The sequence below is a fragment of the Panulirus ornatus genome, chromosome 62, assembly GCF_036320965.1.
Source record: "Panulirus ornatus isolate Po-2019 chromosome 62, ASM3632096v1, whole genome shotgun sequence".
Taxonomy (NCBI): Eukaryota; Metazoa; Arthropoda; class Malacostraca; order Decapoda; family Palinuridae; genus Panulirus; species Panulirus ornatus.
In genome coordinates, this window is record NC_092285.1 from 2,446,802 (window position 1) to 2,473,701 (window position 26,900).

The 26,900-nt window shown below is 40.8% G+C and overlaps 2 protein-coding genes across 3 annotated transcripts in view; one reads left to right on the top strand and one right to left on the bottom strand.

Annotated features, from left to right (window-relative positions):
• Positions 1-2,009, bottom strand: part of CadN (neural cadherin) — a 722,349-nt gene extending 720,340 nt beyond the window's left edge. The window contains exon 1 of the mRNA XM_071656109.1: positions 1,986-2,009. The gene's annotated coding sequence lies outside the window, so the exon portion shown is untranslated. The remainder of the gene's footprint in view (positions 1-1,985) is intronic.
• The window catches only part of LOC139745686 (protein O-linked-mannose beta-1,2-N-acetylglucosaminyltransferase 1-like), a 58,294-nt gene that overhangs the window by 21,377 nt on the left and 10,017 nt on the right, over positions 1-26,900 (top strand). For both annotated transcript variants that reach the window (XM_071656113.1, XM_071656112.1), the window contains exons 7-11: positions 98-168; positions 12,326-12,592; positions 22,837-23,035; positions 24,598-24,782; positions 25,136-25,244. In XM_071656113.1, the coding sequence (XP_071512214.1) occupies positions 98-168; positions 12,326-12,592; positions 22,837-23,035; positions 24,598-24,782; positions 25,136-25,244 (831 nt within the window). The remainder of the gene's footprint in view (positions 1-97; positions 169-12,325; positions 12,593-22,836; positions 23,036-24,597; positions 24,783-25,135; positions 25,245-26,900) is intronic.

Below are 26,900 nucleotides of genomic sequence, written 5' to 3' on the forward strand. Positions count from 1 at the left end.
CACGTGATGAAGACACGTGCCTTAAGGCTGAAATTAGCACTCCATCCTGTGGAAGGCCCGTATTAACATGTTTCTTGCCTCTGTCTTCCCCCGACAGCCAACCCTGGTCATGAAGGAGGAAATTCCAATTGTAATCGTCACCTCCAGACATCAGTATAAGGTCCTGAGGTCAGTGTATTATTAGTTCTGGGTTACTATACGTGTCTGGTGGGGGAGGGGGGGGACTTTACGCCCACTCACTGGCTAGCCCTAAAAGGAAGGATGAACAGCTAGGGCATTACTACTGCCTGGTCCAGGATTCGAACTCGGGTCTTTGGTATGAGTGGGTTGCACCAGGAACCAATGCACCACGGAGGCTTGTGTGTGTGTGTGTGTGTGTGTGTGGACGTTCACAGAACATGTTACCTTACGAAACTATGGCGTCCACAAACGACCCATGACCCCATTCTCTACTCGCCGTACTGAACCCGTCCTGTACATGTCTTCCCACATCATGATCATGACCCATACCATAACTACCTGTTACATCGTGCAGTCCAGCGCCTCACAACTACATAATGACACGGAGGTCATCACAGGTGAGGCTTGTAACTACCCTAATGCACTGATATGAAAAGGTTAATTGCCACGTGGGGGCGGGGGAGGTCAATGGTCATTGGACGATCACAATCTCAAAACTATGTGTCTGTCTCATGGCGTCAGTAATCACCGAAGCTGTCATGTAGCTGGATACCACATACAAGGACAGAGAACAGACTTGTTCTCTGTGTGTGTGTGGAGGCCAAAGTTCTTCAACAAGTATCACATACAAGAACAGAGAACAGACTTGTTCTCTGTGTGTGTGTGGAGGCCAAAGTTCTTCAACAAGTATCACATACAAGAACAGAGAACAGACTTGTTCTCTGTGTGTGTGTGGAGGCCAAAGTTCTTCAACAAGTATCACATACAAGAACAGAGAACAGACTTGTTCTCTGTGTGTGTGTGGAGGCCAAAGTTCTTCAACAAGTATCACATAGAAGAACAGAGAACAGACTTGTTCTCTGTGTGTGTGTGGAGGCCAAAGTTCTTCAACAAGTATCACATAGAAGAACAGAGAACAGACTTGTTCTCTGTGTGTGTGTGTGGAGGCCAAAGTTCTTCAACAAGTATCACATAGAAGAACAGAGAACAGACTTGTTCTCTGTGTGTGTGTGTGGAGGCCAAAGTTCTTCAACAAGTATCACATAGAAGAACAGAGAACAGACTTGTTTTCTGTGTGTGTGTGTGGAGGCCAAAGTTCTTCAACAAGTATCACATACAAGAACAGAGAACAGACTTGTTCTCTGTGTCTGTGTGGAGTGCACAGAGTTCTTCAACACGTTACTAGAACACAAGACGAATCACAAGACGTGAACACATCTTCAGGAAATGATCCACCCATCCACAGTGTGTGTATGTGGAGGAATCACTGTACACCATGGGATGTGGTTAGCCAAAGTGGAAGATATCTATCCACATTCACCACATTACTCACCCCTTCTGGAGGGTAGATATGTATATGGATGTGTGTAAATAAAGCCATTGTTCACTTGTTCTTGACGCTACGTAGCGAAGACTGGAAGTGAACATCACTCCAGCATGAGAGACAATGGACGCTGGTGGAATCCATGATGTCCTTCAGCAAAACACTTGCTGGATAAGACGTGTTCCTCCTGATCTAATGTGAGGTCTCATCTCACGCTAAGAAACGCCAGGAAACGGAAAACAATGGCCCTCATTTGCATACAGGTAACAAGGTCTAATACCTCGCTGAGGGAAGGGGAAAAGATGAGTCTAAGAAAACCGACGAAAAATGAGTTCAAAATAGGGGGACATGTCAGTACACATCGTCCCACACCAGAGGTGAACGAAGACCTACTTTGCCTTCTCTCCTTCGTTAAATGAGTGAGTCTATACACATGAGTAAAGCTATTAGGGAATACAAGACTCTCGAATGCTGTACTCACAATCCGGACTCATACGTTGCTCCTCACAGCTCACAAGCAGCTCACACACGGGTCTCTGTGAGGTGTGGTATGTGACCAAACCCGGGGACAAGACACCCACTGCACGACCCTCTCTGTGTGTGTGAACTAAATCGACTCGAAACTACGGAATATATTCCTAACTGCGGTGACCATGACGCGTCTGGGGGGGGGGGGGGGGGGAAATACGGCGTTAACAATAACCACGGGACTTCCCACACTGGCTCTGGTTTGTTGACGTCCGGGGAGGGGGGGGGGGGAGAGGGGGGGTCCAATCTTTGTTAGTTGACGTATGGGTTTTAATTTCTTTTTTTGTTCGAATCCTTGTTAGTTGACGTGGGGGAGGTGGGGGGAAGGGGAGAGAGTATTCGAATCTAATATGAATAATTTGTCTCATATCTACACCATCTGGTGGCTATGGAAGTCGTAATGTTGCATCTACAACTTCTACAAAACTTGAAAAAGAAGAGAAAAAAATATTTTTTCCTTCAACATTAAACCAGACGTCAGGACGTACAGACCAGACGCCGTTCATCCTGAACAATGGGTTACTGACGCTACACAAAAATAAGGGGCAACAACGACCAAGCTTTTAAAGCTCATCTTCTTACGGTACAGGAGTAAAAAAAAAATTTAATACAGTTACTTGAAAAGCTGACTGATTGTGGATCCAATGCGTCCTTGTGGATCCAGTGCGTCCTCACCAAAGTCACTTTTTGTTAGAGATTTAGTTCGTGAGACTTTGGCATCGTCTACTTACCAATTTCTACGATCGATAAATGAGGCATTTGAGACGTGTATCCCATGGCTTCCTCATGATCCACCTCACTCCATCATTTCTGAAACAAACACATGAGTAAATACGTCTATTAACATTAAGACCAAAATGGTATAATTAGTTGAACAGACTGAGTAAACATTAAAGGAACGACCATACCGCTACAGTTAGCGGGAAAGCCACTGTTGAATAAATACAAAGTGAACGACCATACCGCTATAGTTAGCGGTAAAATGTTGAGTAAATACAAAGTTAACAATTATACCGCTACAGTTAGCGAAAAAATATTGAATAAATACAAAGTGAACGACCATACAGCTACAGTTAGCGGGAAAAAATATTGAGTAAATACAAAGAGAACGACCATACCGCTACAGTTAGCGGGAAAACCACTGTTGAATAAATACAAAGTGAACGACCATAACGCTACAGTTAGCGGGAAAAATATCGGGGTAAATACAAAGTGAACGACTATACCGCTACAGTTAGCGGGAAAAATATTAAGTAAATACAAAGTTAACGACCATACCGCTACAGTTAGCGGGAAAAACACTGTTGAGTAAATACAAAGTTAACAACCTAAAGCTACAATTAGCTCGTTAATTAGACCAACAGAGAACTACCCAGAGACACGATTGTGATTGGCCTGGATGAAGGTATGGATTACCATAACGTACTACCAAAACACTGTCTTCCATTTTGGCTTTGATTGGCCAAGACTTTGAACTAACAACTTAACTACTCTATGGCAGTTATCGCTTACGATCGAGAACGTATGATATGTAAGTCAGACACATACAGTGTGAGGGGCTAGTGATAATATTCTGCTGTAACACATAGAAAACTACACGTACATACACATACAAACACACAGACATGAATATACAAACAATGTGACACACACACACACACACACAAGGTCTAACACACACACACACACATACATACACACTCGGTCTAACACACACACACACACACACACACACACACACAAGGTCTAACACACACACACACACACAAGGTCTAACACAAACACAGACACAATGTCTAACACACACCGGTAAGGTTTTTATGTGTTACTGGGAGAGAGTTTTACACTCGTTTTGTCCCGTCTCTCAACCTTATATACATATATGTATCACGTCTTTACTCCTATGTATAATAAACGCATATATACGCGCGCGCGGGCGGGCACCCCACCCGTGTGTGTGTGTGGGGGGGAGGGGGGGAGTAGTGCACCTAACCCTAACACAGTAGGAAACATTTGTCCAGCCCTACCTCACGTTTATATAAACTCCAATATAAACTCCAATATAAACTGTAATATCTACTTCATTTACGATCACCACAAACCCCTGACTCTTAAGATGGAGTACTGGCGTTACCCACGACCTCTCTCTGTAAAGGCTCTGGCAGTCCAAAGCTGTTGTGCGTTACTTTCAGCAGCAGGGGAATGTGGACCCCTTTCATGACGTTAGAATGACACAGTCCCGCCATAGACAGCTTTGCTAACGGTGTTAGTTCTTACAAGCGGAGTCCACAAATATATATATATATATATATATATATATATATATATATATATATATATATATATATATATATATATATACACACACATATATATCCCTCTTTAGAAATTTAAATACAAGGAGGGGAGGGTTTCCAGTCCCCCTCAGCTCCCGTCCCTTTTAGTCGCCTTCCACAACAAGCGGTGAATACGTGGCACGTTTTCTTTTTCCTCATAAAATTCTTCCCACATACACTCTCCTGTGCTAACCTAGATAGATATAGGGAAAATTTCTATATAATCTACTGCTAACTTAGTCTTGGACTGCCAATTCAGACCTAACTACTTGTTTCATCGTGCTAATCAACTTTCTTAGAAACTTATATGTATATCTAAACTTATATGTATATTTAGAGAGAATATAATAATAGATACGCTTATATACTTATTTACATGAAAGTCATATTCAATCAGAGTTTCCACAGACCATACATTAACAAATAACTGTGTAATTTTGTTAAGAAATGACTATGTTTCTGCAAGTGTCTGTTCAACCATTAGAAAATATGATGTCACAGAAAACGTTCCGCGACCTTAAGTCTTGGAGGGTCTGGCTAATTTATTGTTAACTGCTTCTGAGTTTCTTTGAAGGTTGTCACGTTTATCTGTTAAGTTCCTTTTAAAGTTGCTGCGTTTTTATGTATAGCTTAGAACGGTTATTTATCATGCAAACCACCTTATCATCATGCAACAAGCTCATTACATGTTTACAACCATTGTCATCAGTCAGCCATATTGGCTGGCCCATACACCAGTTAGCACCATATATTTAATCAATAATTTCCTGTACATATCAAGGCAACCATCACTTTACTCTTATTAGCCTTATGTTTCTTTTAAAAAACATGAACTGTATTATTATAATAATTCTTAAACATATCTGCACTACCACAAATTATTAGCCTATTATCTACACTGGCAACATCCGGCAGTTAGCTAGGTATAAACATACTGAAGGTCAACTGATGAGGTCACACTGACCCTGAGGTCACACTAATCTTAAGGGCACTTAAGGTCACACTATCACAAGGACACTTAATAAGGTCACACTATCTCTAAGACACTAATAAGGTCACATTATCAGTAAGACACTTAATAAGGTCATACTAACCCTAAGGCCACTTGTTAAGGTCACTCTGATCCTTAGACCATTTAGTAAAGTTAAACTGACCCTTATTAATACTAGGCTGACAGTCATTTAAGGAAGAGCTGTACACCTCCACCACTGACATGTTCCATGCACAGACACTGCATATTGCTAACGTAATTATCCTGTTTCACACACCGATACAAACTCTGGCTCACAGTATAATACTCTCACATACATGCATACTATCTTACACCAGCACGACAGTTACTGAGGAAAGACATTTTTTTTTTTTTATAAGATTGCAACAAAAAGTTTTCAAGCTTTTTCCTCTAAAGTGATGTTTGTTTAACATATCACAGTCTACCAAAATCAAGCGACAGGATAACTAATTTTTTTCAAATAATAATACATTGCTCTAATTCACTCTATTCCTTGCATGCCTTTCACCCTCCTGTATGTTCAAGCCCCGGTCACTCAAAATCTCTTTCACTCCATCCTTCCACTTCCACTTTGATCTTCCGCTTCTCATTCTTCCCTCCACCTCTGGCACATACATCCTCGTAGTCAAGCTTTCCTCACTCATTCTCTCATATAAGATGTATGTGTATATAGCATTCATGAATCTGTAGAAAGCATATGATAAGGTTGATAGAGATGCCTTATGGAAGGTCTTAAGAAATTATGGTAGCAAGAAAGCAGCTAGAAGCAGTGAGAAGTTTACATAAAGGGTGTAAGGCATGTGTACAAGTGAGAAAAGAAGAGAATGTGTGGTTTGAAATGAAGGGTGGTCTGCGGCAGGTCTGATGTCTCTAAGGCTGTTTAATTTGTTTATGATGGACTGATGAGAGACGTAAATGCGTAATTCTTGGAGTGAGGGGCGAGTATGCAGTCTTTAGGGGATGAAAGGGCTTATGAAGTGAGTCAGTTGTTGTCTTTGATGATAAAGCACTGGAGGCATATTGAAGTGAGAAATTGCAATAGTTGGAGAATGTGTGTGTGTGTGTGTGTGTGTGTGTGTGAGAAGTTGAAAGCAAATACAAATAAAAGCAAGGTTATCATGTTTAGCAGTGTTGAGGGTCAGGTGAGTTGGGGTGTGAGTTTGAATGGAGGAAGTTAAGTGTTTTAGACATCTAGGAGTGGACATAGCGGCAAATGGAACCACAGAAAAGTAGGTGAGTCATAGGGAGGGTGATGGGGCAAAGGTTCTGGGAGCATTGAAGAATGTGTGGACAGAGTGATCGTTGTCTGGGAGGGCAAAAATGATTATGTTTGAAGGTATAGTGGTTCCAACATGTTATAAGGATGCAAAGTATGGGCAATAGATGAGGATGTTTGGAAGAGAGTGGGAGTGTCGGAAATGAAATGTCTGAGAATGACAATCTGAAGTGGGAGGTGGTGAAATCAAGTAATAAACAAGTAATTCAGGGTTAGAGAAAGGTGTGATAGTAAAAAGAGTGGTTGAGAAAGCTGAAGTGGGTGTGCTGAATGGTTTGGACATACAAAGAAAATGAGCGAAGGGGGTTATCAAAGAAGATATACCTGTCAAAAGCAGAGGGAGGAAGGAAAAGGGGTGGACCAAATTGGAGATGGAAGGATGGAGTGAAAAAGATTTTGAGTGATCAGGGAATGAACATGTAGGAGAATGAGAGGCATGCATAGGAGAGAGTGAAATGGAACACTGCGATATACAGGGGCTGATATGTTGTTAATGGACTGAACCAAGACATGTGGACATGTGAAGCAGCCAGGATAAACCATAGAAAAGTTTGTGGGGCATAGTGGTGGATAGGGAGCTGTGGTTTAAGTGCATTATATATGACAGAGGATTGATGTGAGTGAATGTGGGCATTCTTTGTCAGTTCCTGGCACTACCTTGCTAATGCAGGAGAGAGTAAACAAGTATGAAGGGGGGTGAGATACTGTTTCCTGTGTGGCGGGGAAGCGACACGAATGGATGAAGGCAAGCAAATATGAATGTGTACATGTGTATATATATATATATATATATACGTGTATGTGGGAGGTTGGGCCATTCTTCATCTGTTTCATTGTGCTACCTCGCTGATGTGAGAAACAGCTATTAAGTTTTCTTTTTTTTTTTTTTTTTTGTCGCTGTCTTCCGCGTTTGCGAGGTAGCGCAAGGAAACAGACGAAAGAAATGGCCCAACCCACCCCCATACACATGTATATACATACGTCCACACACGCAAATATACATACCTACACAGCTTTCCATGGTTTACCCCAGACGCTTCACATGCCTTGATTCAATCCACTGACAGCACGTCAACCCCGGTATACCACATCGCTCCAATTCACTCTATTCCTTGCCCTCCTTTCACCCTCCTGCATGTTCAGGCCCCAATCACACAAAATCTTTTTCACTCCATCTTTCCACCTCCAATTTGGTCTCCCTCTTCTCCTCGTTCCCTCCACCTCCGACACATATATCCTCTTGGTCAATCTTTCCTCACTCATTCTCTCCATGTGACCAAACCATTTCAAAACACCCTCTTCTGCTCTCTCAACCACGCTCTTTTTATTTCCACACATCTCTCTTACCCTTACGTTACTTACTCGATCAAATCACCTCACACCACACATTGTCCTCAAACATCTCATTTCCAGCACATCCATCCTCCTGCGCACAACTCTATCCATAGTCCACGCCTCGCAACCATACAACATTGTTGGAACCACTATTCCTTCAAACATACCCATTTTTGCTTTCCGAGATAATGTTCTCGACTTCCACACATTCTTCAAGGCTCCCAGAATTTTCGCCCCCTCCCCCACCCTATGATCCACTTCCGCTTCCATGGTTCCATCCGCTGCCAGATCCACTCCCAGATATCTAAAACACTTCACTTCCTCCAGTTTTTCTCCATTCAAACTCACCTCCCAATTGACTTGACCCTCAACCCTACTGTACCTAATAACCTTGCTCTTATTCACATTTACTCTTAACTTTCTTCTTTCACACACTTTGCCAAACTCAGTCACCAGCTTCTGTAGTTTCTCACGTGAATCAGCCACCAGCGCTGTATCATCAGCGAACAACAACTGACTCAAAACCCCATCCATAAACAAATTAAACAACCATGGAGACATCACACACCCCTGCCGCAAACCTACATTCACTGAGAACCAATCACTTTCCTCTCTTCCTACCCGTACACATGCCTTACATCCTCGATAAAAACTTTTCACTGCTTCTAACAACTTGCCTCCCACACCATATATTCTTAATACCTTCCACAGAGCATCTCTATCAACTCTATCATATGCCTTCTCCAGATCCATAAATGCTACATACAAATCCATTTGCTTTTCTAAGTATTTCTCACATACATTCTTCAAAGCAAACACCTGATCCACACATCCTCTACCACTTCTGAAACCACACTGCTCTTCCCCAATCTGATGCTCTGTACATGCCTTCACCCTCTCAATCAATACCCTCCCATATAATTTGCCAGGAATACTCAACAAACTTATACCTCTGTAATTTGAGCACTCACTCTTATCCCCTTTGCCTTTGTATAATCATAATATATTAGAAAGGGTAGTGAGTGGTGGGATGAAGAAGTAAGAGTATTAGTGAAAGAGAAGAGAGAGGCATTTGGACGATTTTTGCAGGGAAAAAATGCAATTGAGTGGGAGATGTATAAAAGAAAGAGACAGGAGGTCAAGAGAAAGGTGCAAGAGGTGAAAAAAAGGGCAAATGAGAGTTGGGGTGAGAGAGTATCATTAAATTTTAGGGAGAATAAAAAGATGTTCTGGAAGGAGGTAAATAAAGTGCGTAAGACAAGGGAGCAAATGGGAACTTCAGTGAAGGGTGCAAATGGGGAGGTGATAACAAGTAGTGGTGATGTTGAGCACTCACTCTTATCCCCTTTGCCTTTGTATAATCATAATATATTAGAAAGGGTAGTGAGTGGTGGGATGAAGAAGTAAGAGTATTAGTGAAAGAGAAGAGAAAGGCATTTGGATGATTTTTGCAGGGAAAAAATGCAATTGAGTGGGAGATGTATAAAAGAAAGAGACAGGAGGTCAAGAGAAAGGTGCAAGAGGTGAAAAAAAGGGCAAATGAGAGTTGGGGTGAGAGAGTATCATTAAATTTTAGGGAGAATAAAAAGATGTTCTGGAAGGAGGTAAATAAAGTGCGTAAGACAAGGGAGCAAATGGGAACTTCAGTGAAGGGTGCAAATGGGGAGGTGATAACAAGTAGTGGTGATGTGAGAAGGAGATGGAGTGAGTATTTTGAAGATTTGTTGAATGTGTTTGATGATAGAGTGGCAGATATAGGGTGTGTTGGTCGAGGTGGCGTGCAAAGTGAGAGGGTTAGGGAAAATGATTTGGTAAACAGAGAAGAGGTAGTAAAAGCTTTGCGGAAGATGAAAGCCGGCAAGGCAGCAGGTTTGGATGGTATTGCAGTGGAATTTATTAAAAAAGGGGGTGACTGTATTGTTGACTGGTTGGTAAGGTTATTTAATGTATGTATGACTCATGGTGAGGTGCCTGAGGATTGGCGGAATGCATGCATAGTGCCATTGTACAAAGGCAAAGGGGATAAGAGTGAGTGCTCAAATTACAGAGGTATAAGTTTGTTGAGTATTCCTGGCAAATTATATGGGAGGGTATTGATTGAGAGGGTGAAGGCATGTACAGAGCATCAGATTGGGGAAGAGCAGTGTGGTTTCAGAAGTGGTAGAGGATGTGTGGATCAGGTGTTTGCTTTGAAGAATGTATGTGAGAAATACTTAGAAAAGCAAATGGATTTGTATGTAGCATTTATGGATCTGGAGAAGGCATATGATAGAGTTGATAGAGATGCTCTGTGGAAGGTATTAAGAATATATGGTGTGGGAGGCAAGTTGTTAGAAGCAGTGAAAAGTTTTTATCGAGGATGTCAGGCATGTGTACGTGTAGGAAGAGAGGAAAGTGATTGGTTCTCAGTGAATGTAGGTTTGCGGCAGGGGTGTGTGATGTCTCCATGGTTGTTTAATTTGTTTATGGATGGGGTTGTTAGGGAGGTGAATGCAAGAGTTTTGGAAAGAGGGGCAAGTATGAAGTCTGTTGGGGATGAGAGAGCTTGGGAAGTGAGTCAGTTGTTGTTCGCTGATGATACAGCGCTGGTGGCTGATTCATGTGAGAAACTGCAGAAGCTGGTGACTGAGCTTGGTAAAGTGTGTGAAAGGAGAAAGTTAAGAGTAAATGTGAATAAGAGCAAGGTCATTAGGTACAGTAGGGTTGAGGGTCAAGTCAATTGGGAGGTGAGTTTGAATGGAGAAAAACTGGAGGAAGTGAAGTGTTTTAGATATCTGGGAGTGGATCTGGCAGCGGATGGAACCATGGAAGCGGAAGTGGATCATAGGGTGGGGGAGGGGGCGAAAATTCTGGGAGCCTTGAAGAATGTGTGGAAGTCGAGAACATTATCTCGGAAAGCAAAAATGGGTATGTTTGAAGGAATAGTGGTTCCAACAATGTTGTATGGTTGCGAGGCGTGGGCTATGGATAGAGTTGTGCGCGGGAGGATGGATGTGCTGGAAATGAGATGTTTGAGGACAATGTGTGGTGTGAGGTGGTTTGATCGAGTAAGTAACGTAAGGGTAAGAGAGATGTGTGGAAATAAAAAGAGCGTGGTTGAGAGAGCAGAAGAGGGTGTTTTGAAATGGTTTGGGCACATGGAGAGAATGAGTGAGGAAAGATTGACCAAGAGGATATATGTGTCAGAGGTGGAGGGAACGAGGAGAAGAGGGAGACCAAATTGGAGGTGGAAAGATGGAGTGAAAAAGATTTTGTGTGATCGGGGCCTGAACATGCAGGAGGGTGAAAGGAGGGCAAGGAATAGAGTGAATTGGAGCGATGTGGTATACCGGGGTTGACGTGCTGTCAGTGGATTGAATCAAGGCATGTGAAGCGTCTGGGGTAAACCATGGAAAGCTGTGTAGGTATGTATATTTGCGTGTGTGGACGTATGTATATACATGTGTATGGGGGTGGGTTGGGCCATTTCTTTCGTCTGTTTCCTTGCGCTACCTCGCAAACGCGGGAGACAGCAAAAAAAAAAAAGAAAAAAAAATTTAGACAGGAGCATTAAGTATAAACAATAGGTCAAAGTAGTAAGTTGGAAAATATTTTCTTTTCCAAAAGAAACAGAGAAGGGGGCCAAGTGAGGATTTTCCCTCTGAGGCTCAGTCCTCTGTTCTTGACACAACATCACTAACACAGGAAATGGCGAATGTTCATGAAGTAGGAAGAAACATTAAGTAGAAGTAGTTGGTAGGAACATTAAACCCCTGAAAACACTGCTACAGTTGCCCTATCCCAGTTCAGGGTAAGGCACTAAAGGCTAATAAGCAACATTGAAGTTAAACAGCTATGGAAATTCTTTTGGTGTGGCCACCCCTTGAGAGAGTTCCCAAAGGGAACAGGCATCACTGGCACAGATAAACAGAGCCATTATTCTAAGTGTGTGATGCAGTGTTGCATGTCTGATGTTCCTACTGTGGTGTTAGGGTGTGTGATGTCATTGTGAGGCTGTATGTGTATGAAAGGACCTTCATGTTGACGTTCTCCTGAGGTAAAGAGAAGTCGTGTGGTACATGACAGAAGAAAGTGGGAGGAAGAACTGCTCACAGGGGAACTCCACAGCAGGCAGAGTTTTAGTGTATTATAGGTGAAGTCATTGCCAGTGACTTTGGCATGGCTGCTGGCTTTAAAGTTAGCAAACTACTCTTTGTAATTGTCACTGGCCTGGCTTAGGAATTCCTTCAATCTTTATTAAACTCCTGCTGCATTCAGTAAGTGTGTATGTATGGAGCAGCAGTGTCGTGTTTCAGTAGGACCAAAGTGAAGTAACAAGCACCACTTGCTTCCAGGCAGCTGAGACAGATATGGTCCCAGGCGGGGGGTGGCACCACCCCAATCCTATTGGCAGTGGATGGCTACCAAGAGGAAGCAAGAGACTTTGCCAAACTTGTGGGCCTTCCAGCAGTGTATCACAACAACCCTGCCCCACCTGGTGACAAGGTTCGCATCAATGAGCATATCAAGTTCTCCATCTTCCAGGCCCTGAACTTCTTCCCCAAAGCTGAAAAAATTATCATTCTTGAAGATGACTTGATCCTGGCCCCTGACTTCATCAGGTAAGGCAACTACACACCGGGGGAATGATGACTTAAAAATATTACCCGTGATAATGCCTATAAAGAATTATACTTAAGTTCAAAACATGTACTGAAGAAATAACTTGGATTTAAGCAAAAGCTGCAACATTAATTCTTCTAAAATATAACATATTCCTTGTTGATAGCTGTCAAAAAATGGAATCTATCATAGTTTAAAGTATCTGGTCAGACATACACTAACACTTGTGACATTTGTAACCTTTGATCCTTTCCCCTTAAAATCATTCATATTTAAGACCATGATCTAAAATTTTTGCAGTTACCTTTAAAACATCTGCAACTCACATACAATCAAACTGCTCTTTCAAGATATCCAAATACTGGAAGCAAACACATAAATGCCTACACCTGGTTCATAAGCCACATATCATTTGGAATAAAAAGATAGAGTAGAGAAGATATGGCACCAAATGATTAACTTAACAAGTACAACATCAAAGCACCCTGAAAAAATAGCACTACAGTATCCTGAAACATGGATCACAACACAATGAAGTTTATATCTAATCCTATGCTCCTCCAACATACCTAATAAACAACAGTTTCCTCTGCCTCTCCATACCATGCATTGTAACTTAATATGATGATATTGCTTTCTCTTAACCCTTTCACTGGCCATTGATGCAGATTACATCTTGACGACCTTCATACTTCCCATCCCACCTCATAATGACAGCATCCCTAGAAGCCAGATCTTCTCATGCAGTGCAAACCCAGAAATGTTTACATAACTTACCTTTTTCGTGCAATATTTAATGGGTTGTCATGTGCTTATGTATCTTTCAAAATAATTTTATCTACTTCCTTGAATGAACGAATTCATGAAAAGATATGCATTGTTAATAGTAAATGAAATTTAAGAGGTAAGTTTCCAGCACTATCAAAATCATTATAAGAATAATCTCTCTGAGATAATGTTCTCTCCTTCCACACATTCTTCATTGCTCCGAAAACCTTCGCCCCCTCCCCAATCCTGTGCCTCACTCCACTTCCTCGGTTCCATTTGCTGCCAAATCCACTCCCAGATATCTAAAACACTTAACTTCCTCCAATTTTTCTCCATTCAAACTTACATCCCGATTAACTTGTCCCTCAACCCTACTGAATCTAATAACCTTGCTCTTATTCACATTCACTCTCAACTTTCTCCTTTCACACAAATTTCCAAACTCAGTCACCAACTTCTGCACTTTCTCCCTCGAGTCAGCCACAAGAGCTGTATCATCGGCGAACAACAACTGACTCACTTCCCAGGCCCTCTTATCCACAACAGTTGGCATTCTCGCCCCTCTCATCCACAACAGTCTGCATTCTCACCCCTCTCATCCACAACAGTCTGCATTCTCGCCCCTCTCTCCAAAACTCTTGGATTTACCGCCCTAACCACCCCATTCATAAACAAATTAAACAAACATGGGGACACCAAACACCCCTGCTGAAGACCGACCTTCACTGGAAACCAATCACTCTCCTCTCTTCCTACTCGTACACATGCTCTACATCCTTGGTAAAAAATTTTCATTGCTTCCAGCAGCTTACCTCCAACACCATATACTCTTAAGACCTTCCACAAAGCAACTCTATCAACCCTATCATATGCCCTCTCCAGATCCATAAATGCTACATACAAATCCATCTGTTTTTCTAGGTATTTCTCACACACAGTCTTCAAAGCAAACGCCTATTCCACACACCCTCTAACACTTCTGAAACCACACTGCTCTTCCCTCTCAATCAATACCCTCCCATATAATTTCCCAGGAATACTCAACAAAGTTATGCCTCCATAGTTTGAACAATCACCTTTATCCCCTTTGCCTTTGTACAATGGCACTATGCACACATTCCATCAATCCTCAAGCACTTCAACATGATCCATACATACATTAAATATCCTTACCAACCAACCAACAACACAGTCACCCCCTTTCTTAAGAAATTCAACTGTAATACCATCCAAACCTGTTGCCTTACCGGATTTCATCTTCCGCAAAGCTTTCAATGTCTCTTCTCTCTTAATCAAACCATTCTCCCTGATCCTCTCATTTCACACACTACCCCAACCAAAACATCCTACATCTGCCACTCTATCATCAAACACACGCAAAAAACCTTCAAAATACTCATGTCATCTTCTCACTCCATCACTATCTGTTATTACTTCCCTCCTTGCCCCCTTCACTGATGTTCCCATTTGTTCTCTTGTCTTATGCATGTTATCCACCTCCTTCCAAAACATCCTTTTATTCTCCCTAAAGTTTAATGATTCTCACTTTACCTCTCATTTGCCCTCTTTTTTCAACCGGTGCACCTTCCTCTTGACCTCCAGCCACTTTCTTTTATACATCTCCCAGTCATTTACACTCCTACCTTGTCAGTATTATCCAAACGCATCTCTTTTCTCTTTCACAAACAACTTTACTTCTTCATCCCACCATTCACTAACCTTTCTAATCTGCCCAACTCCCACCTTTCTTGTGCCACATGCATCTTTTGCACAAGCCATCACTGTTTCCCTAAATACATCCCATTCCTCATCCATTTCCCCCATGTCATTTGCTCTCACCTTTTGCCATTCTACACTCAATCTCTCCTGGTACTTCCTCACACAAGTCTCCTTTTCAAGTTCACTTATTCTCACCACTCTCTTCTCTCCAACATTTTCTTTTCTTTTTCAAAAACCTCTACAAATCTTCACCTTCACCTCCACAAGATAGAGATCAAACATCCCTCCAGCTGCCCCTTTCAGCACTTTAATATCCAGAGGTCTCTCTTTCACATGCCTATCAATTGACACATAATCCAATAATGCTCTTTGACCATATCTCCTACTCACATACATATACTTAGGTATATCTCTCTTTTTTTTGGGAGCAGGGGGCTGGAAATCCTCCCCTCTCTTTATTTTTTTTTTAATTATCCAAAAGAAAGGACAGAGAAGGGGGCCAGGTGAGGATATTCCCTCAAAGGCCCAGTCCTCTGTTCTTAACGCTACCTTGCTAACGCAGGAAATGGCGAATAGTATGAAAAAGAAAAAAACTCTCTTTTTAAACCAGGTATTCCCAATCACATCTTTTTTCAGCCCACAGATCCACAAGCTCTTCACCATTTCCATTCTCAACACTGAATTCCCCATGTACCCCTATTATACCCTCAACTGCCACATTACTCACCTTTGCATTTAAATCGCCCATCACTATTACCTGGTCTCATGCTAACACACACACTCAGCTGCTCCCAAAACACTTGTCTCTCATGATCTTTTTTCTCATAACCAGCTGCATAAGCACCAATAATCACCCATCTCCATCCAGTTTCAGTTTTACCCACATCAATCTAAAATTTACTTTCTTACACTCTATCACATACTCCCACAACTCCAGCTTCAGGAGTAATGCTACTCCTTCCTTAGCTCTTGTCCTTTCACCAACCCCTGACTTTACTCCTAATACTTTTCCAAACCATTCTTCCCGTTTACCCTTGAGCTTCGTTTCGATCAAAGCCAAAACATCCAGGTTTCTTTCCTGAAGCATACTACCTATCTCTCCTTTCTTCTCATCTTGGTCACATCCACATACATTCAGACACCCTAATCTGAGCCTTTGAGGAGGATGAGCACTCCCTGCTTCACTCCTTCTGTTTCCCCTTTTAGAAATTGAAATACAATGAAGAAAAATGTATTTGCATATCTCATGCCAAAAAAATGCAGAACACCATGTATACAAACAAGATGCTATGCCAAACTGGGGCTGAGAGGTGTACCCATTAAGAGGCTAGGGCATGGTGTGTGACTTAGGTTCTGCCTACTCAGCTAACTAATTAGCCTATCTGTAGCAGCCTTAGCAGTACAAAAGCCTTGTTGACCATAAAATACAGTCTGATGTTTTATGATGGAATGTGCTTTATCAGCTTCTTTTGGTCAGCTAGTCAGCACGTAAAATTTTGCATGACACAACTTGCATCATCACCTAACATACCAGAACTTGAAAGGTCTAAATATGCACTAACAAATAGTTGTAAGTTTTCCTCTGAGAAATGAGACAATAAAGTCATACTGGTACTCTAAGGTTCAAATGATAATATTGAATAATTTCACCTTTAAAATCAAGGAATTTTGGTATGAAATCACAGAATAATATAAACACTACAGCCTCCTAAATGACCTGAACATAAAAATAGTTTCCAAATTATTGGCTGAAATCCAGGGATGAATAAAATGTCAAAACCAGACAGCCATCAGGGTAATAAGAAAATATTGAAAAAATACACATTGTCAGGGAAAATGTTTGACCTATCATCATGTATACTATGCATTACTATGCATCATGTATACTATGCATTAATAATACAGTATGCTATTCTATATGGTAAAGTTGTATTATACCAAAAAATCATTCAGAATCATGCATGTCTTTGTACTACATCAAATACATCACTGTAAATCTCAGCAGTTCAAAAGAAGTTTTAATGCTGGATATTCATTCAGTAGCAAGAAAGTCAAGCAAAATATGCATCAGTTTTTGTACAGTCAGCAAAAAGTATTATTACCCTTGGGATGGGATTTCAAATAAAAAATGCTCCTCTAGGTGTTTTGGAATTGTTGGTACTCCTGGTCATCTTTATCAATACCATACTTTATGAAATCCTTTCCTCATGCCATATTCTTTTACTTGAATCTTTGAGATAATACAAAAAAAATAATTTGTTCATTGAAATGGGTCAAACAATTATTATTCACAACCCTTATGATACTCAACTGCATTTTAGAAAGCTAAAGAAATTAATTGACATTCACCATATATCATGCAGTTATGAAAGGAAATAGCAGGAAAATGAAAGGGCTGACTAACACTATTACAAAATCTAATAATTTTGCTCACAGAAACATTTCAACAAGCAGGCAAAAATACACTAATAAACACACCAAAATTATTTTGACTGAGAGTTAGCAAGCTAATCTTCCTTTAATTATAGGACTCCAAAGCAAGAAAATCACGTGTTAAAATGTTACAAATCTAGATTCAAATCATGCATATCTAAATCAAACTCAAAATCATATATAACTGTAATGGCCATTCCATTTGCCAACAAACCCTTGCTGAGAATGGAAGGCAGAGGTAATGAGATATCACATGAAATGCGCATGAAAGAGGAAAGTTTAGCTGAAGGTATAACAGCTTGTTTTTGTTCTGAATGCGAGTTTCATAATTCTGCTAGACTTCCTGAGTATTCTTTCATTGTTATATATTTACATGTAGTTTTGTAATATACTCCTTTTTAACTTAAACATTAAATTTTTTTTTTTTTTTGCTTTGTCGCTGTCTCCCGCGTTTGCGAGGTAGCGCAAGGAAACAGATGAAAGAAATGGCCCAACCCACCCCCATACACATGTATATACATACGTCCACACACGCGAATATACATACCTACACAGCTTTCCATGGTTTACCCCAGACGCTTCACATGCCCTGCTTCAATCCACTGACAGCACGTCAACCCCGGTATACCACATCGATCCAATTCACTCTATTCCTTGCCCTCCTTTCACCCTCCTGCATGTTCAGGCCCCGATCACACAAAATCTTTTTCACTCCATCTTTCCACCTCCAATTTGGTCTCCCACTTCTCCTCGTTCCCTCCACCTCCGACACATATATCCTCTAGGTCAATCTTTCCTCACTCATTCTCTCCATGTGCCCAAACCATTTCAAAACACCCTCTGCTCTCTCAACCACGCTCTTTTTATTTCCACACATCTCTCTTACCCTTATGTTACTTACTCGATCAAACCACCTCACACCACACATTGTCCTCAAACATCTCATTTCCAGCACATCCATCCTCCTGCGCACAACTCTATCCACAGCCCACGCCTCGCAACCATACAGCATTGTTGGAACCACTATTCCTTCAAACATACCCATTTTTGCTTTCCGAGATAATGTTCTCGACTTCCACACATTCTTCAAGGCTCCCAGGAGTTTTGCCCCCTCCCCCACCCTATGATCCACTTCCGCTTCCATGGTTCCATCCGCTGCCAGATCCACTCCTAGATATCTAAAACACTTTACTTCCTCCAGTTTTTCTCCATTCAAACTTACCTCCCAATTGACTTGACCCTCAACCCTACTGTACCTAATTACCTTGCTCTTATTCACATTTACTCTTAACTTTCTTCTTTCACACACTTTACCAAACTCAGTCACCAGCTTCTGCAGTTTCTCACATGAATCAGCCACCAGTGCTGTATCATCAGCGAACAACAACTGACTCACTTCCCAAGCTCTCTCATCCCCAACAGACTTCATACTTGCCCCTCTTTCCAAAACTCTTGCATTTACCTCCTTAACAACCCCATCCATAAACAAATTAAACAACCATGGAGACATCACACACCCCTGCCGCAAACCTACATTCACTGAGAACCAATCACTTTCCTCTCTTCCTACACGTACACATGCCTTACATCAGATATATTCTACTTAAAAACACATGAACATTTTCAGTATAACAGATATTAGACAATAGGAACAGACAGGTATGTGGTAATTCCATTTAAAGCAGTTCTCTTCACTTCTCTAATGGTGACCAATAGATTCATATCTTTGTAGTGTCATTCCCAAATAAAGAGAGCAGGAGTGCCAATAAATGATGACACCCAGGAGAATATATCAAAATTCCATCATGTTTCAAAATTTATTCATTTCATTATATTTTGTTGCTGTCTCCCACATTACTGAGGTAGTGCAAGGAAACACACAAAAGAATGGCCCAACCCACCCACATACACGTGTATATACATACACATCCACACACACACATATACATACCTATGCATTTCAACGTATACATATATATACATACACAGACATATACATGTATATACACGTACATAATTCATACTTGCTGCCTTTATTCATTCCCGATGCCATCCCCCCACACATGAAATGACAACTGCATTCGTGTGAGGTAGTGCTGGGAAAAGACAACAAAGGCCACATTTGTTTACACTCAGTCTCTAGCTGTCATGTATAATGCACCAAAACCACAGCTCCCTTTCCACATCCAGGCCCTACAAAACTTTCCATGGTTTATCCCAGACGCTTCACATGCCCTGGTTCAGTACACTGACAGCACGTAGACCCCGGTATACCACATTGGTATACCACGCCTTTCACCCTCCTGCATGTTCAGTCCCCAATCACTCAAAATCTTTTTCACTCCATCTTTTCACCTCCAATTAGGTCTCCCACTTCTCCTCGTTCCCTCCACCTCTGACACATATATCCTCTTGGTCAATCTTTCCTCACTCATTCTCTCCATGTGACCAAACCACTTCAAAACACCCTCTTCTGCTCTCTCAACCACACTCTTTTCATTACCACACATCTCTCTTAACCTTTCATTACTTACTCGATCAAACCACCTCACACCACATTTGTCCTCAAACATCTCATTTCTAACACATCCACCCTCCTCCGCACAACTCTATCTATACACCATGCCTCGCAACCATATAACATTGTTGGAACCGCTATTCCTTCATACATACCCATTTTGGTTTCCGAGATAATGTTCTCGACTTCCACACATTCTTCAACACTCCCAGAACTTTCGCCCCCTCCCCCACCCTATGATTCACTTTCGCTTCCATGGTTCCATCCACTGCCAAATCCACTCCCAGATATCTAAAACACTTCACTTCCTCCAGTTTTTCTCCATTCAAACTTACCTCCCAGTTGACTTGTTCCTCAACCCTAATAACCTAATAACCTTGCTCTTATTCACATTTACTTTCAGCTTTCTTCTTTCACACACTTTACCAAACTCAGCTTCTGCAGTTTCTCACCCAAATCAGTCACCGGTGCTGTATCATCAGCAAACAACAACTGACTCACTTCCCAAGCTCTCTCATCCACAACATACTGCATGCTCGCCCCTCCTTCCAAAACTCTTGCATTCACCTCCCTAACAACCCCATCCATAAACAAATTAAACAACCATGGAGACATCACGCACCCCTGCCACCAACCAACATTCACTGAGAACCAATCACTTTCCTCTATTCCTACTCATACACATTCCTTACATCCTCGATAAAAACTTTTCACTGCTTGTAGCAACTTGCCCCCCACACCATATATTCTTAATACCTTCCATGGAACATCTTTATCAACTCTATCATATATCTTCTCCAGGTCCATAAATACTACATGCAAATCCATATGTTCTTCTAAGTATTCCTCACATACATTCTTCAAAGGAAACACCTGATCCACAATCCTCTACCACTTCTGAAACCACACTGCTCTTTCCCAATCTGATGCTCTGTACATGCCTTCACCCTCTCAATCAATACCCTCCCATATAATTTCCCAGGAATACTCAACAAATTTATACCTCTGTCATTTGAACACTCACTTCATCCCCTTTGCCTTTGTACAATGTTACTATGCATGCATTCTGCTAATCCTCAGGCACTTCACCATGAGCCATACATACATTGAATATCCTCACCAACCAGTCAACAACACAGTCACCCCCTTTTTTCAATAAATTCCACTGCAATACCATCCAAACCTGCTGCCTTGCTGGCTTTCATCTTCCGCAAAGCTTTTACTACCTCTTCTCTGTTTACCAAATCATTCTCCCTAACCCTCTCACTTTGCACACCACCTCGACCAAAACACCCTATATCTGCCACTGTATCATCAAACACATTCAACAAACCTTCAAAATACTCACTCCATCTCCTTCTCACATCACCACCACTTGTTATCACCTCCCCATTAGCCCTCTTCACCGATGTTCCCATTTGATCTCTTCACTTACACACTTTATTTACCTCCTTCTAAAACAGCTTTTTATTCTCCCTAAAATTCAATGATACTCTCTCATCCCAACTCTCATTTGCCCTCTTTTTCACCTCTTGCACCTTTCTCTTGACCTACCTCTTTCTTTTATACATCTCCCAGTCATTTGCACTATTTCCCTGCAAAACTCATCCAAATGCCTCTCTCTTCTCTTTCACTAATAATCTTACTTCTTCATCCCACCACTCACTACCCTTTTCTAATCTGCCTACCTCCCATGCTTCTCATGCCACAAGCATCTTTTGCGCAAGCCATCACTGATTCCCTAAATACATCCCATTCTTCCCCCACTCCCCTTATGTCTTTTGCTCTCACCTTTTTCCATTCTGCACTCAGTTTCTCCTGGTACTTCCTCACACAAGTCTCCCTCCCAAGCTCACTTACTCTCACCACTCTCTTCACCCCAACATTCTTCTTTTCTGAAAACCTCTACAACTCTTCACCTTCGTCTCCACAAGATAATGATCAGACATCCCTTCAGTTGCACCTCTCAGCACATTAACATACAAAAGTCTCTCTTTTGCATGCCTATCAATTAACACGTAATCCAATAACGCTTTCTGGCCATCGCTCCAACTTACATATGAATACTTATGTATATCTCTCTTTTTAAACCAGGTTTAAAAATATAAAAGACAAATAAGTAGCAATACTTTGTTTGTTGACTGTGTTTCAAACAGGAAACTTCTAAAAACATAGCAGATATTGAAGATTGTATAACTTTTCCCATGAAAATATTTTCAAGTTAGTGTCATTCAAAATAACATTCAAACTCTTCTTTGACAATGTACTACAAACTATGGAGACACAAGTCAGTAAGACTGAAGATATGAAAAGTATTTATTGATAAAGTAGAAAGTAATTCAAATTACTAAAAGGAATATCTTCACTTTTTTCAAAGGATACCTAAATGTTACACAAACATACTAATATTCCACTCGTCCATCTATGAATAATCTCGAAAATCATAAGCATTTAGAAAATTAATAATAGTCCCCTCCACCATTCATATTTTTGATTGTTACATTAAATAAACAATTAAGTTGTCGTCCTTTACAAGAATATTATCATATCAGTCAACTGAAGGATTGATAGTTAAGATTTTGGAGAGATGTAGTCATTTACATTGTTAAAATTCTTAAGCAAGCTTTTGCAATATAACATGCAGTATACCATTCAAACATACCATGATTGGCTGGAGCATATATAGATGTCACTCTATACCAGTAAACCTACACATAGATGAGGTAACATAGAACAAGGACTTAAGACCCCACATACCACATTTTCTCAACAAAAAATAGAAAAAAAGTTATATCCATTTTTCAGCTACTTCCATCAAACAGCACCTCTGTTGGACATCGATGACACCATCTTCTGTGTTAATGCCTTCAATTACAACAGCTTTGAGCCCTCAGCTATAGATACATCTCGTCTATATCGCGATCAAATCCTCCCAGCTTATGGTTGGATGGTCACCCGTCGCTGGGCCCGTGAGGTTCTCCCACTCTGGCCTAAGAGGAGCTATGTGAGTTAATCCAAATAGTATACAAAATCTACAGCACTTTTCTGAAGTTAGAAACTAATCAATAAGAAGTTCCCTTATTCAACTTCCTATTGATAGTAGTTAATTTGTACTTTAAAAGTCATGAAACCATGTCACAGACAAAATACATACAATATTCTCAACTGCACCTTATTTATGTAAACAGCAAAATTACAGAAATAATTATATGGAAAAATTTAGTCTCTATGCCATTTAAGATGAACCATATTGTTTATTGGCATTGTTACCACTATCTACATCTTTCTTTTTTCCCACATGAGTGAGGTAGCATCAGGAACAAATGACTTACTCTAAGAGGGATAAAAAATCCTTGCTTGGCTTCTGTTCCTTCCTTTGGAAAGTAATACAGGATGGAAGGATCTTCTGCCCCACTACCACCCCTCTTAGTTGCCTTTTATGACAAGAAGATATGGGGGCAGTATTCTTTCCTCCCTATCCCCAAGGATAGCTTTAAATGTTATCTAGGACACTCCAATATTAAGTTAATTCTAATAACATTTCAGCAACTATGGATCTAGACAAAACATCACATGCTCCACAAGGAATCAGAAACACAATCATGGCAAAATCTGCCTAGATAGGATTGTGTGGAGGAGGGTGAATGTGTTGGAAATGAGATGTTTGAGGACAATATGTGGTGTGAGGTGGTTTGATCAAGTAAATAATGAAAGGGTAAGAGAGATGTGTGGTAATAAAAAGAGTGTGCTTGAGAGAGCAGAAGAGGGTGTATTGAAATGGTTTGGTCACATAGAGAGCATGAATGAGAAAAGATTGACAAAGAGGATATGTGTGTGTCAGATGTGGAGGGAATGAGGAGAAGTGGGAGACCAAATTGGAGGTGGAAGGATGAAGTGAAAAAGATTTTGAGTGACTGGAGGCTGAACATACAGGAGGGTGAAAGGCATGCAAGGAAAAGTGAATTGGAATGATATGGTATGCTGGGGTCGACGTGCCGTCAATGGATTGAACCAGGGAATGTCAAGCGTCTGGGATAAACCAGGGAAAGTTTTGTGGGGCCTCAATGTGGAAAGGGAAATGTGGTTTCAGTGCATTACACATGACAGCTGGAGACTGAGTGTGAATGAATGTGGCCTTTGTTGTCTTTTCCTAGCGCTACCTCGTGCCTGTGTAGGGGGAGGGGAGTGCTGTTTCATGTGTGGAAGGGTGGCGACAGGAATGGATGAAGGCAACAAGTATGAATATGTGCATGTGTATATATGTATATGTGTGTATGTACACATTGAAATGTACAGGTATGTATATGTGCATGTGTGAGCGTTTATGTACATGCATGTGTATGTGGATGGGTTGGGCCATTCTTTCATCTGTTTCCTTGTGCTACCTTGCTAACACAGGAGACAGCGACTAAGTATAATAATAAATAATATATAAATATATATATATCATTTATTATATTTTAACTTTCTTCACATTTACATTCATAAAAAGTTCCTTTCACATTCATATACCATGAATGTATTTCATCTGATTATAATGATTAAGTGAGCACCCAGATGTGACAGGGGGTGGACTGGGACTGGTTCCTGCGAGGGATGATTCAACGTGGGCGGGATGTAATAACACCAGAGGTGCCTCGAACCAAGCATGATGGCAGTGGTGGTGTCCATGTCACTGGATGGGAGCAAGCAGGATATTTTGACCGTCGTGCACTCAACACTGATCCTCATGCCCTTCTTAATATTTCTTAGTGAGTGATTGTAAGAAAGTGTTGACAGAATGCTGTTGTATGCATATGGAACAGTATTTTAAATATAACTGTTTCTCAATCCCAAGTTGTTGACTATCTGCATTGATTTCCCATGAACTGATTTAAATGAATACTTTCTATTACTAACTTGTGTGATAAAGCAGAAATAATTTACTAATATCAAAATTTTGTCTTTTGAAATAATGTTAACATTATCTTACATAAATATAGCTTGTAAGTTTTACTTTTCCATCTCTTAGAATCTTTTAATATAATGTTAATCTTAACTACCACATACAGCTAATCAAAGTAAACTGAATTCACGATTCCTCACTGCTCATGTGTGATTGCAGCTTGGCTGCTGATGCCTACGAGTCCTTCTTAATGAGTGAACTAAAGACGGCTACTGTGCTGGAGATAAAGGAGCATCCCTGTATCAGAGAGTACATACCCAAGACAAAGGTCAGTTATTTACAATTTATCCTTAATAACAGTTTATACTACTGTACAGAAAATGGAAAGTTAGGAGGTGATATGATCATCAGATAGGTTTCTATACTACTTCAATTTTGAGTTACCTGAATTATTGTGATGGTTTGTGACACTATAGTTGGTACTTAAAGAGATCTATATCATTTTAGTGTTACTGATTAATTTCAGTTTTCTGAAGCACAGAGCTATATAGTACTGTACTGAAAAAAAAGTATTCTAGAATCACAAAGAATATTACATTTTGTAATTAGAAACTAATCATATTTTCAGGAGAAATACTTGGTAACTATTGTTCTAGATCACACTTTTGGATGATACAGGTGGAAAGGTAGAACATCATCTTGGGAGAGCAAAAATGTAAATGTTTGAAAGAATAACAGTTCTAAGGATATCATATGGTTGAGAGGCATGGGCTACAGACAGAGTTGAGGGGAGGATGGGGGATTTATTGAAAATAATATGTTTGAGGACAAAATGTGGTGTAAGGTGGTTAGATCAAGTAAGTAATGAAAGGATAAAAGAGATATGTGGTCATAAAAAGAGTGTGGTTGAGAGAGCAGAAGAGGGTGCATTGAAAAGGTTTGGACATATGAAAAGAATGAGTGAGGAAAGGTTGACAAAGAGGATATGTGTCAGAGGTGGAGGGAACAGGAAGCAGGAGACCAAATGGGAGGTGGGAGGATGGAGTGAAAAAGATTTTGAGTGACTGGGGCCTGATCATCCAGGAGGGTGAAATGCATGCATGGGATAGATTTAATTGGGACGATGTGGTCAATGGACTGAACCAGAGCATGTAAAACATCTGGGGTAAACCAAAGAAAGGTCTGTGGGGCCTGGATGTGAATAGGGAGCTGTGGTTTAGGTACATTACACATGACAGCTAGAGAATGGATGTATGTATATGTGTATAAGAGTGGATGGGTCTTTCTCTGTCTGTTTCTTGGTGCTACCTTGTTAATGCAGGAAACAGTGATCAAGTACGATAAAAAAATATAAATATAATATTGCAGTGGAATTTATCAAAAAATGGGTGATTGTGTGGACTGGTTGGTTGGTGAGGATATTCAGTGTATGTATGGCTCATGGTGAAGTGCCTGACAATTGGTGGAATGCATGCATAGTGACACCGTAAAAAGGCAAAGGGGATAAAGGTGAATGTTCAAATTACAGAGGTATAAGGTTGTTGAGGATTCCTGGGAAATTATATGGGAGGGTAGTGAGTGAGAGGGTGAAGGCATGTACAGAGCATCAGATATATGGGAGGGTAGTGAGTGAGAGGGTGAAGGCATGTACAGAGCATCAGATTGGGAAACAGCAGTGTGGTTTCAGAAGTGGTAGAGGATGTGTGGATCAGGTGTTTGCTTTGAAGAATGTATGCAAGAAATACTTAGAAAAACATATGGAATTGTATGTAGCATTTATATACCTGAAGAAGGCATATGATAGAGTTGATAGAGATGCTCTGTGGAAGGTATTAAGAGTATATGGTGTGGGAGGCAAATTGCTACAAGCAGTGAAAAGTTTTTATCGAGGATGTAAGGAATGTGTATCAGTAGGAACAGAGGAAAGTGATTGGTTCTCAGTGAATGTTGGTTTGCTGCAGGGGTGTGTGATGTCTCCATGGTT